The 17,074-nt window shown below is 39.9% G+C and overlaps 1 protein-coding gene across 4 annotated transcripts in view; it reads left to right on the top strand.

Annotated features, from left to right (window-relative positions):
• SGMS2 (sphingomyelin synthase 2) overlaps positions 1–9,930 on the top strand; it is a 91,501-nt gene extending 81,571 nt beyond the window's left edge. For all 4 annotated transcript variants that reach the window (XM_043870915.1, XM_043870916.1, XM_043870917.1 and 1 more), the window contains 2 exons: positions 3,235–3,401; positions 5,156–9,930. In XM_043870915.1, the coding sequence (XP_043726850.1) occupies positions 3,235–3,401; positions 5,156–5,359 (371 nt within the window). In that variant the 3' untranslated portion in view covers positions 5,360–9,930. The remainder of the gene's footprint in view (positions 1–3,234; positions 3,402–5,155) is intronic.
• The last annotated feature ends 7,144 nt before the right edge of the window (positions 9,931–17,074 follow it).

Here is a 17,074-nt window from a genome sequence, read left to right as displayed (position 1 = left end):
ATAAAAACATAGAAGGTGAGGATGATGGCAGGGAGGAGTTACAAGTTAGGAGTGAAGCTACTGTGGGTGGAAAACAAGGTAATGAAGAGAAAATACCCCAGGAAACTGAGGGTCAGTTTGATAACTGAAGACCAAATGACATTACCAATAACAACGAAGGGACAGAATACTTACTCTGTGCTGGGCACTATTCTAAGCCCTTGGTGCAGATTGGCTTATTTAATCCTTGGAACCACCCCAGGAGGGAATGTTTTCCCCCATTTTTTCAGAGGAAATTTAAGCATAAGAAAAGTGAGTGAATTAGCCACAGTCCACAGTTAGTAATTGGAGGCTAACTTCAGCAGTTCCACTATCAGTTTCTTGGCTCTGTTTAGAATTTTTGGAAACCCAAGTTGTCTGATCTGGTAGAATTGCTAAGAAATAGCCTGGATGTTGGCTTATTGTTGTTCTTTTACCTCAGAGCAATAGGGCAACTTCTCTACTTTAATAAAGGCAAGTGCAGTACGTAGACACATTTTCTTCCCCAGGTATGGTTTGGGCTTGAGATCTTTAAACTTGTGTAAGTTTACATATACCAAGGAAAGAATTACATTCTGCTTTCTCTAAGCTTTGGTGAGAAACAAAAGGGCAAATCTGTAATACTGGATACGAACCCAACTTTAGGATCCGTTCTGTATGTAAACCAAGTATCCCCTGTTTAAGTCCGCTTCCTATGCAATTAGAGGAAACAGCCACCTTCTAAATTATACCATGTGTTGTTGTTATGAGTAAGCAGTGGTTCCAGAGGTTTCTTTGACCATTTCGCCTCTAGAGTTAGATGCATCATTTGTATATTTTTGCTTTCCTGACTTTTGATTGTTTTGGGCACTCCTTCTTTGACATTCTGTTGTCATGAGTGGATTATCATTGGGACCTAGGTTCCTTCCTTATAAAGTTAGCCTGGAGAAATCCACCTAGCTCTTAGTACCAAATGTCTTACTAGTTGAGAAAACTTCTTCTTTCTTTTTCTTTTTCACCTTGCTACTACACAAAGTCCATTGTCCCTGGTAGTCATTGACAAGCAGGGATCGGATCCCACCACGGACAGTGGAGTTCATTAAGAATTGTGTCATCATCTCTCAGCTCAAGGTTATCCCTGGCGGTAGAATGAGAGAGCAGAGAGGATTGCCATTTCTGTTTGAAAATAGCTTATTTTAAATTTTTTATTTGGGTCAACAAGTGTTCTCAATTAATGAGCAGAGGTTCCAATGTAGGAGCTAGTAGGGAATACATTTTTATGGGAGAGAGGTGCTAGGGCATCCAGATATTCCTAAAGCCTGATTTTCAATTCTATGAGTAGTAAAATGATCATTTGGGCCACCTCTTTACTCCCTACCTCCTTCAGCTTTGCTTCTTGTGGATAAGTATTAATTGCTCAGTCATGTCCGACTCTTTGCAACCCCATGGACTGTAGCCCACCAGGTTCCTCTGTCCGTGGGATTTTCCAGGCAAGAATACTGGAGTGGGTTGCCATTTCCTCCTCCAAGCGATCTTCCTGATCCAGGGCCGGAACCAGGGTCTCCTGCATTAGCAGGCAAATTCCTTACCGTCTAAGCCACCGGGGAAGCCCCTCTTGTGAATAAACCAACACAAAGTAATTCTGGTTTGCTCAAGCATTTTGAACTTTTAATGTAAATAGCAGGTTACCCGTGAGGATGGGAAGGAAGCAAGGCTGGTGTGAGATTTCAGGGAAGGGTAAGGGCTGTGGTGCTGGAGAATGCATGTTTAGTGAAAGCTCCAGGTTTCTGAACGTTACTTCAGTTTTTAACATTCAGAGCCTAACAGAACAGTTATGGGGACTGGATCTGGCCCCCCACATTATGGAAGTAAGGCTTCTCCCAGCTATAAAATTCTCGGATTCCTTGAGCTATTGGCTGAAACCTAGTGGCAGGATGAAGCAAGTAAGAATTAATGAGTTGCACATTCAGAAGTAGAAAATCAGACTTTCAAATACAAATACAGGTTTATCATCTTACTGTTCCACATTGGACCTAAAGAGCAGTAGCTATTTTATTTTTTATTTGAACCATGCCTGATTTGATGTGCCATGTAAAGTTGTGGAAATGGATCTTTTTGCTATTCAACCATTCTTCCACACTTGAAAGTAAATATCACTATAAAAATAATCACAGTTAAATATGAAATAAATTTCAGTATTATTATCTTTGTGAGCTAATAAAGCTTTAAAATAGAAAAAAAAAGTTATTCTAGAGAAAGAAGACTTATTAGAAATGAGTGCTGGTTCCCTTTATACCTGTGTCATTGCCGCCTGTGTGGGAAGGTTGGGGGCGCAGGATCATGTTTAACCTGCGAAGGGCTTCAGTTCTCTCTTAAAGCTGATCAGTGTAATGAACTTAGTGGCCTCACAAGGTAAGGCTCCAACCCATCAGTGAATTAGCAAGAATCCTTAGCTTTTACTTTGCTGTTGCTGTTTAGTCCCTAAGTCATGTCTGACTCTTTTACAACCCCACGGACTGTGCCCCACCAGGCTCCTCTGTCCATGAGATTTCCCAGGCAAGAATGCTGGAGTGGGTTGCCATTTTCTTCTCCAGGGTATTTTCCCAGCCCTGGGATCGAACCCACATCTTCTTCATTGCAGGTGGATTCTTCACCACTGAGCCACCTGGGAAGCCCAAGCTTTACATAGGGACTGTCTTGTAGTTGCTATTGACAGTAACAGTATAAAATTTCTGAGAATCACAATATTTCTAGGCACCAATGCCATTTTTCTCTCCCTGCAGAAATGAAAATAAGTTTATGTCTAAGAGCTAAAATCACTCTTGCTTTCTCATTCCTCGTTTTCATAGACAATACCTTTTTCTTTTGACCTCTACCCTTTTTCTTTCCAGTAGGGTCCCTACGGGAGCCAGTAGGAGCCAGTCCCAACCTAATGTGAAATATTTCTGTTCTCTTCGTTATTATTAAACTGTGTGAGCAAAACCTAGAGCAGTGTCACCAACCTGCGCAGGGAAATGACTATTAGACCTGCTTCCAGCAGCCTCCCCTGCTCCCCCCACCCCCAACCTGCGCCAATCCTGGGCGGTTCACAGTGACTGATAACTTTGGGTGATCCATGTTCTCCTCCAGTGACTTCTTGGCCTTAGAAAGACTTTTCTCAGGTCGTCGGGGTAGACTGTCATCATTCAATTCATCTCGGGGAATGCTGCTTACCTCTGCCACTTTCCTGTTGTGCAGATTCGCCCCGCCACTTCTGGTGGTATCACTTAATCTGCTGGCTGTTGAGCGCTGCTGGCATCATCTGCATTCTGGTAGCACACGAACACTACACCGTCGACGTGATCGTTGCCTATTACATCACAACTCGGCTCTTCTGGTGGTACCATTCCATGGCCAACGAAAAGGTGAGAGCAGTGAAATTATCCTCGGATAACGTCTTTAAAGGCAGGGGACCCCTTTTCACACAGCGGGGTTTCATGTAGCTTAATGGGAGTAACTGCTGTTGCCACCTAAATGTGTGGTTGAGGTCAATTGACTGATAGGAATGACTGCCTCTTAAAGAATGTCGCAAATATAAATGACAAGGGTAAAATCCTGTGTAATTGTAGAACACAGTGTTTTACTCATCAGGTAATGTATAGGAGAATTAAAATTGAATAAAAATTTAGGAGCCTTCTCTGTAGAAGCTTTGTTGTGCAGCTAGGTGAGACTGCTTGCACTCAGAGAACTTATTTTGAGGAAAAGACACCAACTGTTTTAAAGTCAGGCAAAAATGAGTAACTAATGAATAACTGGACTTCGTACATCTTTTTGTGATACTGTGCTCTCCGACTTCCCTTATCTTTCCTTCCTTATTTCTGCTGCCTCTTGTTCCCAGATGACTGTTTTTTCTTCTCCCTTTCATTCTGAAAGAGGTGGCTCAGATGTCATCTCTTCTGAGAAGCCTTGCCTATCTCCTGCTCTCTGCCCCTAGTCTCAAGATAGAATGATTCCTTCACTGTGTCTTCCTAGCCTTAGTGTATGTCCTTGGTGTTAATAGAGTTAGTCTGCGTGCCATGACTTACTTATCTGGGGATGTGAGAAAAAAAGTGAAAGTGTTAGTCACTCAGTCCTGTCTGACTCTGTGATACCACGGACTGTAGCCCACCAGGCTCCTCTGTCCATGGAATTCTCCAGGCAAGAATACTGGAGTGCGTAGCCATTCCCTTCTCCAGGGAATCTTCCTAACCCAGGGGTTGAACCTGGGTCTCCTGCTTTGCAGGCAGATTCTTTACTGTTTGAGCCTCCAGCAAAGCCCACTTATCCTGGGATAGTCTGATTATTGTCTGATACCATGTTGTCCATATTGTCTGATGCCTACAGTGTTGCGAGAGTTTGTGAACAATGAAATATGCTATTCCCCACGGATCTAGCTCCAGTTCTCAGCTAGTGTTGTGCCCACTAATAAATGCCCTTTCCACGGATTACCTTGTGGCCCTGTTTCCTACTTCCATCTTCCTTCTTCCCGTCCCATCTAGATATCTACTGACACCACTGAACCGAAATCTTCATCTTTCCCCTTAAAGACTGTTAACCTTATGAGCTCTCCTTTCATTCTTCCACCTTCCTTGAGCCATAGATCTGACCACTCACACATCCTGAAAATTTTTCCCGCTGGAGATCTCTCATAGCCATTCCTGAGTCTCCATTCTTCCTGGAATCACAGGCAGATTTGCCTGAGCCACCAAGAGGGGAGGGGTTCGAGGGTGGAGCCAGAGCCTTGTCAGAGTTGATGCATGCGTGCTAAGTCACTTCAGTTGTGTCCAACTCTTTGCGACCCCATGGACTGTAGCCTGCCAGGCTCCTCTGTCCATGGGGATTCTCCAGGCAAAAATACTGGAGTGGGTTGCCATGCCCTTCTCCAGGGGATCTTCCCAACCCAAGGATCGAACCTGTGTTTCTTATGTCTCCTTCATTGGCAGGCAGGTTCTTTATCACTAGCACCACCTGGAAAGCCCTATCAGAGTTGGGGAAAGGAGCAAAGATGACTGTTGTCTTGTGATCCAGATTCTGCTGCTTTCCCTGTTCAGCTATAGCAAATGACAGCTTAATTAAGAAGCAAAGCAGGATGCAAATCGTGAGAAATATGTCCCGTTTTCCTGTTCTTTACCTTTTACAGAACTTGAAGGTCTCTTCACAGACTAATTTCTTGTCTCGAGCGTGGTGGTTCCCCATCTTTTATTTTTTTGAGAAAAATGTACAAGGCTCGATCCCTTGCTGCTTTTCCTGGCCTCTGTCCTGGCCTCCTGGCTGCTTCAAATCATCTTGCAAGAAGTACTCACGGGTTCAGAAGATCGGGGAAGATAATGAGAAATCTACCTGAGGAGCAGAGCAGAGGCATCAGCTCTTACACCAAAAGAGTTATCGCTGTAACCAAAGGTATAGTTTTGATTTTTATTTTAGGAGAACTGATCACTAAAGGAAGAAGCGGACCAAGTTTTGTGCAAGTGATTAGAAAGATGAACGAAGTATTACCCTTTGACTGGTTTTTTTTTTTTATTCATCCTGAGAGTTATATTCTCCTTCGGCTCTTCATTCATTGGTGACAAGCCCTCCAACTGGGATTTTACTAATGAGCTTGTTAAAGAGGTGCCAAAGAACATACTACTCCTTCCTTATTCTTTCTCCAGGAAAGCTCTCTACTTCAGAATGTTTTCAGGATTTTTTTTTTTTCCCTCCAAGGTCAAAAGAATTTGTTAAAGTTTTAAATAAATAAAAATATCTGGATATAGACAGCTACTGTGTAAATAAAATCTCCAAATGTTGAGAGTGGTTTTTAGCATTAGGCTTCCCAGCCGTGGGTTGTGAGTGAACTCTGGGAGAACCTAGTTTCTGCCCTGCCTGAGGGGAGGTCAGGGTCAGGCCCGGGAATACATGCTGCTGCTACCGGCCAACGTACCACGTGTCACTTTCACTTTATTTTTTTTTTTAACTGATAATTTTATAACTTAAAAAGTGAACTAAGTCAGTATAGACGTATTTGAGACACCCCACAGATTTCACATGTGTGTAAATATTTCATTTTGAGCTTCCCTATGATGGACATCCAGGAGACATGGGGCTGTGTATGCGGATGAGCGGGGCTTGTTCTCCACCTGGTAAATTCGCCCCTGTGCCCCCCAAGGCAGTCAGCGGTGTAGCACAGGCTGAACACACACAGGTTGTGTGAACTCACACTCCGGCCCTGTGGGGAACAAGCCTGTGTTCTTCGCCCAGGTCACACACACCCTGGGTGAGAATCTGTCATAGAGCTGTGAATTGGAACTCAGAAATCCAATTGGTCACATGTCACTGAAAACCATTTCTTCCTAAGTTCCATTGTGCTTTATGGAAAAACCAAGATGGAGTCCAAAAGTTTATCGCATCCTTGCCTTTTAGCAAGAGACTCGTTTCTTATGTACTGGTCCTAAGGACACATACCGCAGTTGAGTAATTTTACCTTGACCCTGAAATTATACCACGGTGCTGCACTGTAATCTACGGTTGGAATGGGTGTGTTAGATGATGACGGCTACTCAGTAAAGCGGGGTAGTTGTTTCTGAAGTTCTTTCAGGTGATGTAAAAAAAAAAGAAAAAAACAAGATGGATTTTTTAAAAATCCGGCCAGATTCAGTGCATTGTTTAATGCTGTTGAATCTTTTGGATAATTCTTGGCTTGATTTCTTTAAACTTCTAGTAATTATGGAAAAAAATTTAAGGTTACAAAATCATCCACACTAGTCAGAGAGGGGAGAAGTCAGTATGGGTAGCAGGAGGCAGTTACATTTATATTGATGGTGAAGATTTCTCCCCACTTAGAATGAAAACCATCCCTAAGTTTGTCATTGTAAATGAGTCAGCCTTGACTCGGTACACAAAATTGGACTTTAACTTGTCTAAGAGAAGCACAAAACAATTCTGTTCAGAAGGGTCATCATCCTTTGGTGCTAAAATTCTGTGTATGTTTCAGTATGATTCTTTCTGTAAAAGAGAAACACTAAAGGTTGAATCAGAAGGCAAAAAGACTAACCTACTTATTTAAAACACAAATTGAAACCCTGTACATCCTTGGCAGGTTTTGAAATGCAAGAAGTCTTTCCAGTATTTATTATTAAGTCAATAAGAACCATATGTACAGCTTACGTGGTGTATTTAGCTATAATTCTACATAATTTTCACTTATTTTCATTTGTTAAATATTGATGCTTGCGATAAGACAATGTATTCTACTTGAAAATACTGATTTTAAATTTCTCCTGTCTAATTGTGAGGAAAAGTGTCTGACATGGAAACTTGAGCTTTGTTCTCCTAATACTGATATATTCCTTGAGCCTCGAATTCAAATAAAACAACCTGTTATACCTTAGAGCCTCATTCAACTACATCTGGTATAATCCACTCTTTTTCAAATTAAGTGAGGAAAGGTTTTAAGCTTTAAAAATTATGGTGTATTGATTATTGGACAACCTTGAAAACAGTATAAACTTTGCATTTTAGTCAAATAATCCAGTTTTTTTGTTTTTTTTTTTAAATACCATCACCTTTTGAAGAACTTTAAAAACATCTCTGACCCCATGTATGGACACTACTGCCCCGATGCTGTTTACATGTATATGCCATTGCTCTTTAAAAAATGCTGTGGAAGCATGCGGTATGAAAATAAAGGGAGAGTTTCTAGAGTTTGTAGTCCCATCAGAGTTTCTAGATGGGAAAATAAGAGAAATAGCAAAACCCATTTACATTTAGGAAAGCAAACTTGAGGTCCAACCCAATATGCCACTTGGGGATATAAAACGTAAACAATTATTAGACTTACTGTGGTGATAATTTCACAATATGTACAAATAAATCATTACATTGTAAACCTAAAATTAATATAATGTTTTATGTCAATTATACCTCGATTGAAAAAAAACGTAATTACAAGCTTGTCTTTTGAAACAACATAAGATCTTGTCTATTATCCTTGTTTTTGTAAGCCAGTGCTCTGGTTTGAAGCTTTTTCTGTAATTAAGTCCTTGGTGCAATATTTCTCTAATATATAATTTCTATGAATGATGCCACATTTTTTAAAAGATCTTTCAAGTGAAAATGAGTTCCTTTCAGATTTTTTTTTTTTGAGTTCCTACACTAGCTCTGAAAATAAAGTCTTCTTACCCACTCAGTTCCACCCAAGGTAATTTGGAATTTGGTATTTAATTTCCTGGCATCTTGGGAAACAAGTTTTGCTATGGAAGGAAGGTGGGAAGGCGGTTGTGATGAGCTGGTTGATGGATGACAGTGCATGGGGTTCTTTGCTGTACCGCAGTGCCCCCTTGTGGAAATATGTTATATGACTTGGAACACAAAATAGACACAAGTGCATTTCCAAGGTTTTAAAGGCATTTAAAAATTATTTTTACCAGTAATATGAAAGCATCATGCAAAAGTAATTATCTTTTTCAAAAAGAATTATTTTAAAGGCATTTTAAGCCTTTTCCAAAGGGAAAATGTGCTTAGATCACAGGGATTATAATTCTAGTCTTTTATCCATCTGATCAAAGAAAATTTGCAAACCATTTTTACCTCTCACTATCACAATCATTAATTTCTCCCTTTATAATTCCCTATATTTTGCTTACCTTGAAACACCAAGTTGGCCATCTTTCTCGTGTATTTTTTTTTTTTTACATGCTAAAATTCATGCAGTTACTTTTTTGAGGGTTAACATCTTGTTCCTTGAATATTTTGAATAGTTCTCTTAAAATTCTTTTATATTGTTGACTTTGTTTTGCGCTGTAAAGCTGATTTCAAATATAAGCCAGTCTTAACACACTCACTCCTGTAGTGTAAGGAAGTGTGAGAAGGAATTTCTTAATAAATGAGTTTACATGTTTAAATTGGACATATTATAATTAATATGCCATATGTTGAAGGCTTTTCTATTTGTATGTATAAAGAGTCCTTTTTTAATGTCATTGTGTTGCAATAATTTAACTCCTTTGACTTACTTGCTAAAAATATTTCTTCTATTAAGAAGTGCTCTTGACTTCAATACCTAAACACTGAAAATCATGTCGAAAGGTACCCAAAGATAAGTTTTTATACAGATACACACCTTGTAAGTTCTGATTGATTTTGTTACTCATTAATCTAACTATGTTGTGTTCTGAATGAATCATGAGTAAGAATAGTTCTTTATTGTGGATTTATTTAAAACTGTCCTTTAAAAGAAAAAGAAGAAGCTATAAGCTAATCTAATTGCCAAGTTGGAATTCATTATTTAGTTTACCTCCTATGCAATGATTAATGCTGCAAAATGTATGGTTATGTTATACTATATTCACAAAAGAAATATTATTACAAGGTTTGAGAGGTAGCCAGTTGCATCTTTTGGAAATTTACTGTACTGTTTCAATGTGTTAAGTGCCTTGTTGTAAAGCAAAATTCTAAGTCTAGAATTCATTATTTTCCTGACATATATTTTTCATTATGATATATACTGTATATTATTGTAATAGATTTATTAAATGCTTACGTTTTAATTAAATATGTAAATTTCAGAAACTCTTTTCTCCTACCCACTGGTACCTTAATCATTGGTCTGTCATACAGATTTGAATTCAGGTTCTTTTTTTCAAAAGGGGAAATTCTCTTAGATTAGAAATATGTTTTCCAGGCTTGTGCTTTTGTGTTTGTAAAAACATTTCAGGAGGAATTTGGGCATGTTAACTATAGTTTGTACTTCAAAATGCCGTTTTACATTTACATTTTAAGTGCCTAATTGTTAGTTAAAACTAATTTATGTTTCTACTCTTAAAAAGAATGTGTCTACTTGGTTTCTAATCTCTTTGGCTTTGCTTAAAAAAAAAAAGCAAGAGCCTATACTTTGTATTTACCCAATAAACCACCGTGACATCAACAGTCTTTTCAAAATTAGTATTATGGGTTTTCTTCAATTAAAACAGATTATTGCTTTCTTTAAATGTTTGTAAAAATTATTTAGTTTTAAGTAGTTATTAAAACCACAGGGGGGGTTATTTTCTTCAAGCACTATTTTTAAAATAAGCTGATAACAGCATACTAATTAAACTGGGGTGTGTTATTTTCCTGCCCTTGGATTTAAGGTGAGAAATGATTTACAACAGTATAAGGTCATTTGTGGAGAGGTATAAAATCAGTTCCCTGCTCCATAGTTCAGATTCTCATTGTTCACAGAGGAACAAAATCATAATTCAGACTCTCATTGTTCACAGAGTAAAAAATAACAAGATGATAAATCATTAATTCTTCAAGAAAAGCAGAGTCCTTTCTGTTGCTCAATTCTGAAATTATCACCCTCTTCTTTCACAAAGTGAGCCCCAGGGTAAAGTCCTTAGCCAGAGTTCAGTAGTCACTGCAACAGTGGTTTGCTTTAAGTTGTTTTTGGGCCCCCTGATAAAAGATGAAGGCATGACCCTCAAAGTACCTCAGTGGGATGAGGGGACAAGGGTTAAGATAATATGGTTCAAAGATCAAATTGTTGGATAATTCAGGTTTCTTTGGATTATCTGGAGATGATAGAGTGAGTCTAAATCACAGTAGTCTTTTGTCACCTCCACCCCAGTTTTGGGTGAAAAACTTTGTTTCATCCTTCTGTTTGAAATATTGGCTTGCTGATTTTGCTGGCCAGAGCCTCAAAGATTGCCTTTTTTAAAATCTAGAATGCATTATACAAGGAACTAATGTGATGTTTGACAAACCTTGACACCTAACTTTTCCTTAAAACATTTTTTGTTTTTGGCCGCACGTGGCTTTTCTCCGGTTGCAGAGAGCAGAGGCTGCTCTTGTGGCACACAGGCCTCTGATTGCGCTGTGGCTTCTCCTCTTGCTGACCACGAGCTCCAGGCTGAGGGCTCAGTAGCCGTGGCCCACCGGCCCAGTTGCCCTGTGGCATGTGGGATCTTCCTGGACCAGGAATTGAACCCATGTCCTCTGCGTTGGCAGGAGGACTCTCAACCCTGGACCACCAGAAAAGTCCTTACATTTCATTTTCTTCTAATAAAATATATAAGACTATCGGAAACATAATACTAGATTACTCACCAAATCATGAGGAATAATGCTTGTTAGAATAGTGGATTATGCAGTACTGTGTGCCTAAAGCATATTTGATTTATATGTGGCAGATGTAGAATGCATCTCATTTTACAGTTTTTATGCTTGACATACATTCTTGAATCGTTAACAAAATCCCACAAGGTAGACAAGCAAAGAGTTGGTGACCTCGTTTTGTGAGATGAAAGAGCTAAGAAGTGTTACAGCTGGAAACTGAATCTTGGTTTCTGTTTTTCTGCCTCCCTGTGATAATTACTATGGTTACCATCACTGTTCAGAGGTTTTGTTTTTGTAGTTGTTGTTGCTTGTTTTTAGAAAAGTTTATTCTCTTATTAGCCAATTAGTTTGTTGAGAGGGAAACTGATCCTTGGAACAAGTTCTTTGTCAGATGCTGCTGATTTTTCTCATAGTTTGGATTTACTACACTTCAGAAGGGGAGAAGAGTCAACTCTTCTGGTGCAAAATGGCCTTGAAAACAAAGGAATCGCTGGGTTTGAGCTTACCAATTTGTTACAATAGAACAGTTATTACAAGTATCCCTTATAGGATGCTAAAGCTAAATCACTTCAGTTGTGTCCAACTCTGCGATCCCATGGACTATAGCCCACCAGGCTCCGCTGTCCACGGGATTCTCCAGGCAAAAACATTGGAGTGCGTTGCCATTTCCTCCAATAGAACATAATTACTGTCATGCACCTTAGCCTTACACAGGTTGCGGGGTTGGGGGGGGGGGTTGGTTGGGGAGTGCATAAGGCTTTATCTCTAAATATGACTCTCAGGGATTAGTCTCTAGGGGAAATCAAAAGGAGGAAGCGATACAGTGACCTGCTTTCAAAGGACAGCAAAGCTCTGAGGAAATGGAACGGAGTCTTGGGACACATAGTAGTCTGGGTTGATTCTGGACTCCCCAAGGGACCAAAGTGAAGCCATAGGATTGTTTGGCCCTAGTGTGAACTGGTGAGTTCTCCGTACTAAAAATCTGTCCAACACATGTGCTTGCATCTGACCAAGTGTCTGAGCACACTTTACCACAGTTCTTGTATCCAAGAAGTTACCTCTTTCTCTACCTAAGTGCCTTTAAGCTACCATGGATCAGGCATTGCAAGTTGGTGTCCTCTTGTTTAACACCAGGCAAATCTCATTATGCTCCTTTTACGCTTGAAGGAATTCTGACTTAGAGAGATAAATGGGGCAAGGAGCCCTGCTGATTGGCACATGACTGCCCAAAGCCTGTAATTTTCCCATTGCACCAGTGGGATGGAAGAACCACCCCATGTGGGAGGAATGAAGAAGAATGGCCTCTTGCAGAAATCTTTTGACAACCAAGTTTTGTGTTGTTGAGAGCAAAGTAAAGGAGTGTGTGACCTTTAGCTCTGTAAGATGCTATGACCCACATTCTGCAGATGTCCTGTCTCCACGTTAACTCTATTCCTTTCATCTATATGTTCTTTTCCTATTTATAACCCCCTGCCCTGTAACCGATGTGCAATGATAGCATCTTCCCTCTCCCCTCATCACACACCTGCCTCCGGCAGATGGCAGGAGCCCGGGGTCTGCAAGGAGACTCACCCCCAGAGCACACACCCCAGGGTCCCCAGGCACACAGGGCTTGGCAGGGAGGAAGCGATACTTTTTGAACATACTTTGTATTACATCTGGTCAATTTCCCAGTCCATGGTTTGAAGGGAATGTTTACATTTGACACCAGGGGAAAGACATTTCCCTGATGTCCTAGTCATTTAAGCTGTTTTAACAAAATACCATAAACTGAGTAGCTTAAACAACAAACACAACTCCTGGTTCTGGAGGTTGGGAAGTCGGAGGCCAGGGTGCCAGCGTGGTCAGTTTCTGGTGAGGCCCGACTTCCCTGTTTCCTCTCACATGGGACGTGGCACGTAGAGAGAGCTCTGATCTCTTTTCTTCTTCTAAGGACCCTCCTTTCGTTACCCTTCTGACCTCCTCTAAACCCAATAACCTCCCAAAGACCACACCTTTGAATACGGTCCTCTAGAGGTTAATATTTCAACATGATGGATTTTTTTTTTTTTTTTGGTGGGCGGGGGGGACACAAACATGTAGTCCATAACATCTGGGTTTCTTGATTTTATACAAATACATTTTTTAAAAGCAACGTGCACTTTTTATAAGCTCTGAAGCTCTTTGGGCTCCGAGTCTCTGATCTGTGAGCCTGTTGATGGATGCAGGGCACTTCTCCGCTGCTTCAGGGAGCAGCGCCCTCTGTCCTGGCCAGGCTGCTCTCATCCTGGTCTGCTGCGCTGCAGCGCCCCATCCAACTGGTGCTTCCCCAGACAGCCTGTCACCTGTCTGCAGAAGAAGGCAGGGGACACGGTGGCCCTGTGCTCCCTGGGTTTGAATCGCTGCTTCCAGCACTGGCTGAGGTGAAGACCTGAAACAAGAAACCTCTGCGCCTCGGTTTCTTTATCTGTGGGATGGAAATCATAACAGTCCCTGTCTCTCAGAACTGTTGAAAGAAATGAAAGAGGTTGTTACAAGGTACACATTCAGTGTTAGCCAGATGCAGCTAAATCTTTTAGGTACAGTAGTTCTAGCTCTGAAATTATTCGTGTATATCCAGATCTTGCTTGTCCTGAAAGTTCAGCAGAAGTCTCGTCTCCTGAAAGCTTTGCCTTACTTCTCTGAATCTGAATCCCTCCCTAAAAGATACATACAAAAAAATTGTCAAAATGTGAGATACACTCACTGGTTTAAGATCTTAAAAGACAAGCCCTGTTAATATATCAAATTAAAGTTCCTTCAGAGAAAGAATTGTCTTAGTATTCATCCCAGTGTCTAATAAAGTTCTTACCACAGCAAGTATTTGTTGAATGATATTTTTCTACCTTCTAACATCATGTTGCAGATTGGAAGTAATGTAAAGCAGTAGATACTGCCTGATTATATACATCTATTATATATTAGACATATATAATAATGCCTAATTAGAAAATAAACCATGGAATTTTAAAATTTTATTGGAAGTTTTAGAATTTTTAAATTGCAGAGATTTAATAATTTTCTGCTTAATACAAGATACAGATGTTTGTCATGCTGTACATGCTTTTTGGATTTCAGTTGAGAACAATGTCAGATGCTTGAGCTTATATTTCTAAAGTCCCCACTCCACCTACCTTCCCCACATTTACCACACTAGATAAAAACAAGCCCCCCCGTATTTATTCCGGTATAATTTTAATAGAAATCGGAAATAAACTAGGTATTTCTTAACAGAGGATTGGACTAACATTGTGACATACCTGTAGTCTTGTTCATCTCTGCCCCTTTAGAGAACAGTCAAAATGATTCTATTAAAACATCAGTGTTAAGTAAGAGCAGATTAGTAAACCAAAAACACAGTATGATGCCATTGATGGGGCAGCAGGGGGAATCTATGTAAGCATATAAGTAATCCCAGAGGAAATACATCCCACTTTTCACAGAGATTCTCTCTCAGTGGTAGAAGGACAAAGTGCATGGGTGTATGTGTGTGTATATGTGTGTATGTACTTTGTTCTATCGGTACTTTGGTCTTAGTACCAATCTATTTCTTGGTATTTATCTTACTGAAATAATCATAGGTATATATATCACATTATTGTTCATAATAGCAAAAAAATGGAAAATAGCTTATGTTGACAATAGGATATTGGTCAGATAAATTTTGAAAAATTCCTAAACAATGAACAAGATTTTTAAAAGTCCAGAAGTCAGCAGATAATGGCCTGCAGAATAAGTCCAGCTGGTTGCCTGTTTTACTGAAATATGGCCATGACCATTTATTTATTGCCTATGGCTACTAGCCAGCTCCCACAGCACAACTGTAGAGTTGTGACAGAGATCAAATTGCCAACAAAACCAAAAACATTTACTGTTTGGCCCTTTACAGGAAAGCGTTGCTGAATCCTTGGGCTAGAAGAGAGTAATTAAAAATAATTTGTGGGAGAACATGAAAAATGTTAATGACATATACATATTTATTTATAAAGATTAAAAATATCATAGATATATGAATTAAAAGACTGGAAGGATACATACAGAAATATAATAAATTAACCCTCGGTGGAAAAAATAAAAAGATTATTATTTTCTCCTTTACAGTTTCTTGCATTTTCAAATTTTATACAAAACGATGTTTTGCCATTTTTAAAATCAGAATGAAACTATCGACTTTCAAATATCTGATTTGCTGTAAGTATGTTCTTGCTTAAAGGAAAGAGTAGGTAACCTTTCAAGTGAAAGTTGCTCAGTCATGTCCGACTCTTCGCGACCCCATGGGCTGTATAGTCCGTGGAATTCTCCAGGCCAGAATACTGGAGTGGGTAGCTGTTCCCTTCTCCAGGGGATCTTCCAACCCAGGGATTGAACCTAGGTTTCCCACATTGCAGGTGGATTCTTTACCCACTCGTGTCCCTCCTAAAACATGATTCTACACGAGACTTAGAAACTTAGAGGCTTCATTATTAGCCAAAGCATGCTGACTGCCACCAGGAAGTAAAAGCCCTATGCTGTGTTGAGGCAAAGGGCTTATACTTGACCTTGGGAATGCACTTTATTTTTTTCAGGTTTTATTAACTAAACATGTTATTAATCAAGGGCCAAATTCAAGGTCCTGACAATCTACTTAAGAGGGCGAATCTTAGGGACCAGAGGCATTTTAGAGCCTTGGATTAAGCTCCCTCATTTTACAGTGAAGAAGTCAGAAAGGTTAACAACTTGTCCACGCAGCCCGTTTAGATCTAGGCAGACTCTATGCTGAGTTCTGCAAAATAAATGGAAGTAAATGAGGGAGAAAAGAGGAACAGGGATTCCAGCTTGCTTTGGCTTACATAAAAGTCAAAGTCCACAGTCTGTAACCATATGGCCAGGCTAATTAAATTAAGGTTATGTTTATTTTTTAAGAGGAATGTTACTATTTAACCACTTTCTTTCCTATCTCTATTTACATACTAAAGTACTGGTCACTCTTGTTATAACAATACATCACATAACGTTTCTTGGGCATGCATTTCACAATAGGTAGATAAGTCTTCTTACTTCACCTGTGTCTTTTCTTTCCAAGATACTGGATTTCATTTTTTTTTTAAATTTGTTTTACTGAGACAAAATTTACCTTCAGTGAAATGTACAGTTCAGTTTTGACAAATGTGTATGCCCAAGGTAACCAATACCCCAATCGAGACATAAAACATTTCTACCTCACCCCCTGGAAAAATGTTTCATGTCCCTTTCTCAGTCAGTCCTGCCCTCTGCCCTGATTTATATCACCATGAGTTAGGTGTGCCTTTCTAGAACTTGTTATAAATGAGTTCTTTCAGTATGTAGTCTTTTATGTCTGGCTCTTTCACTCAGAATAGTATTTTTTTTTTTTTTTTTAGAATCATCATGCTGTGGGGTGTACCATAGGTTATTCCTTTTTACTGAAGAGTCTATTATGAGTCTATTCTGGGCTTCCCTGGTGGCTCAGACGATAAAGCATCTACCTGCAATGCAGGAGACCCAGGTTCGATCTCTGGGCCAGGAAGATCCCTTGGCTACCCACTCCAGCATTCTTGCCTGGAGAATCCCATGGACGGAGGAGCCTGGTGGGCTACAGTCCAAGGGGTTGCAAAGAGTCAGACACGACTGAGCAACTAAGTACAGTAGTCTGTTTTACAAAGAGATGGAATCCCCCCCGCCCCTCTTCTGTTGAAGGACATTTGGACATCTGGACCGGTTTGGGCATTAAACAAAAATATATGCTCCGATCCTACTTTAAAAAGTTTTGAGAATTGGATTTTGTTACTATTGAGATTCTGCCTTCTATCAATACCTTTCAGGGTCCTCCCTCCCCTCATCTCCTCTCCAGGAAAATCATAATACATTCAACTAAAGAAGAATGATACAGGTAATATTGAAGATGGGCCAGTTTATTTATTCATCATACAAGTCTGAAAGGCTGAATATAGAAAACAAGTTAATATACTGG

Source organism: Cervus elaphus, chromosome 17 (genome assembly GCF_910594005.1).
Source record: "Cervus elaphus chromosome 17, mCerEla1.1, whole genome shotgun sequence".
NCBI lineage: Eukaryota > Metazoa > Chordata > Mammalia > Artiodactyla > Cervidae > Cervus > Cervus elaphus.
Note: the sequence above shows the minus strand (reverse complement) of the source record. Positions and strands in the feature narration are given on the sequence as shown.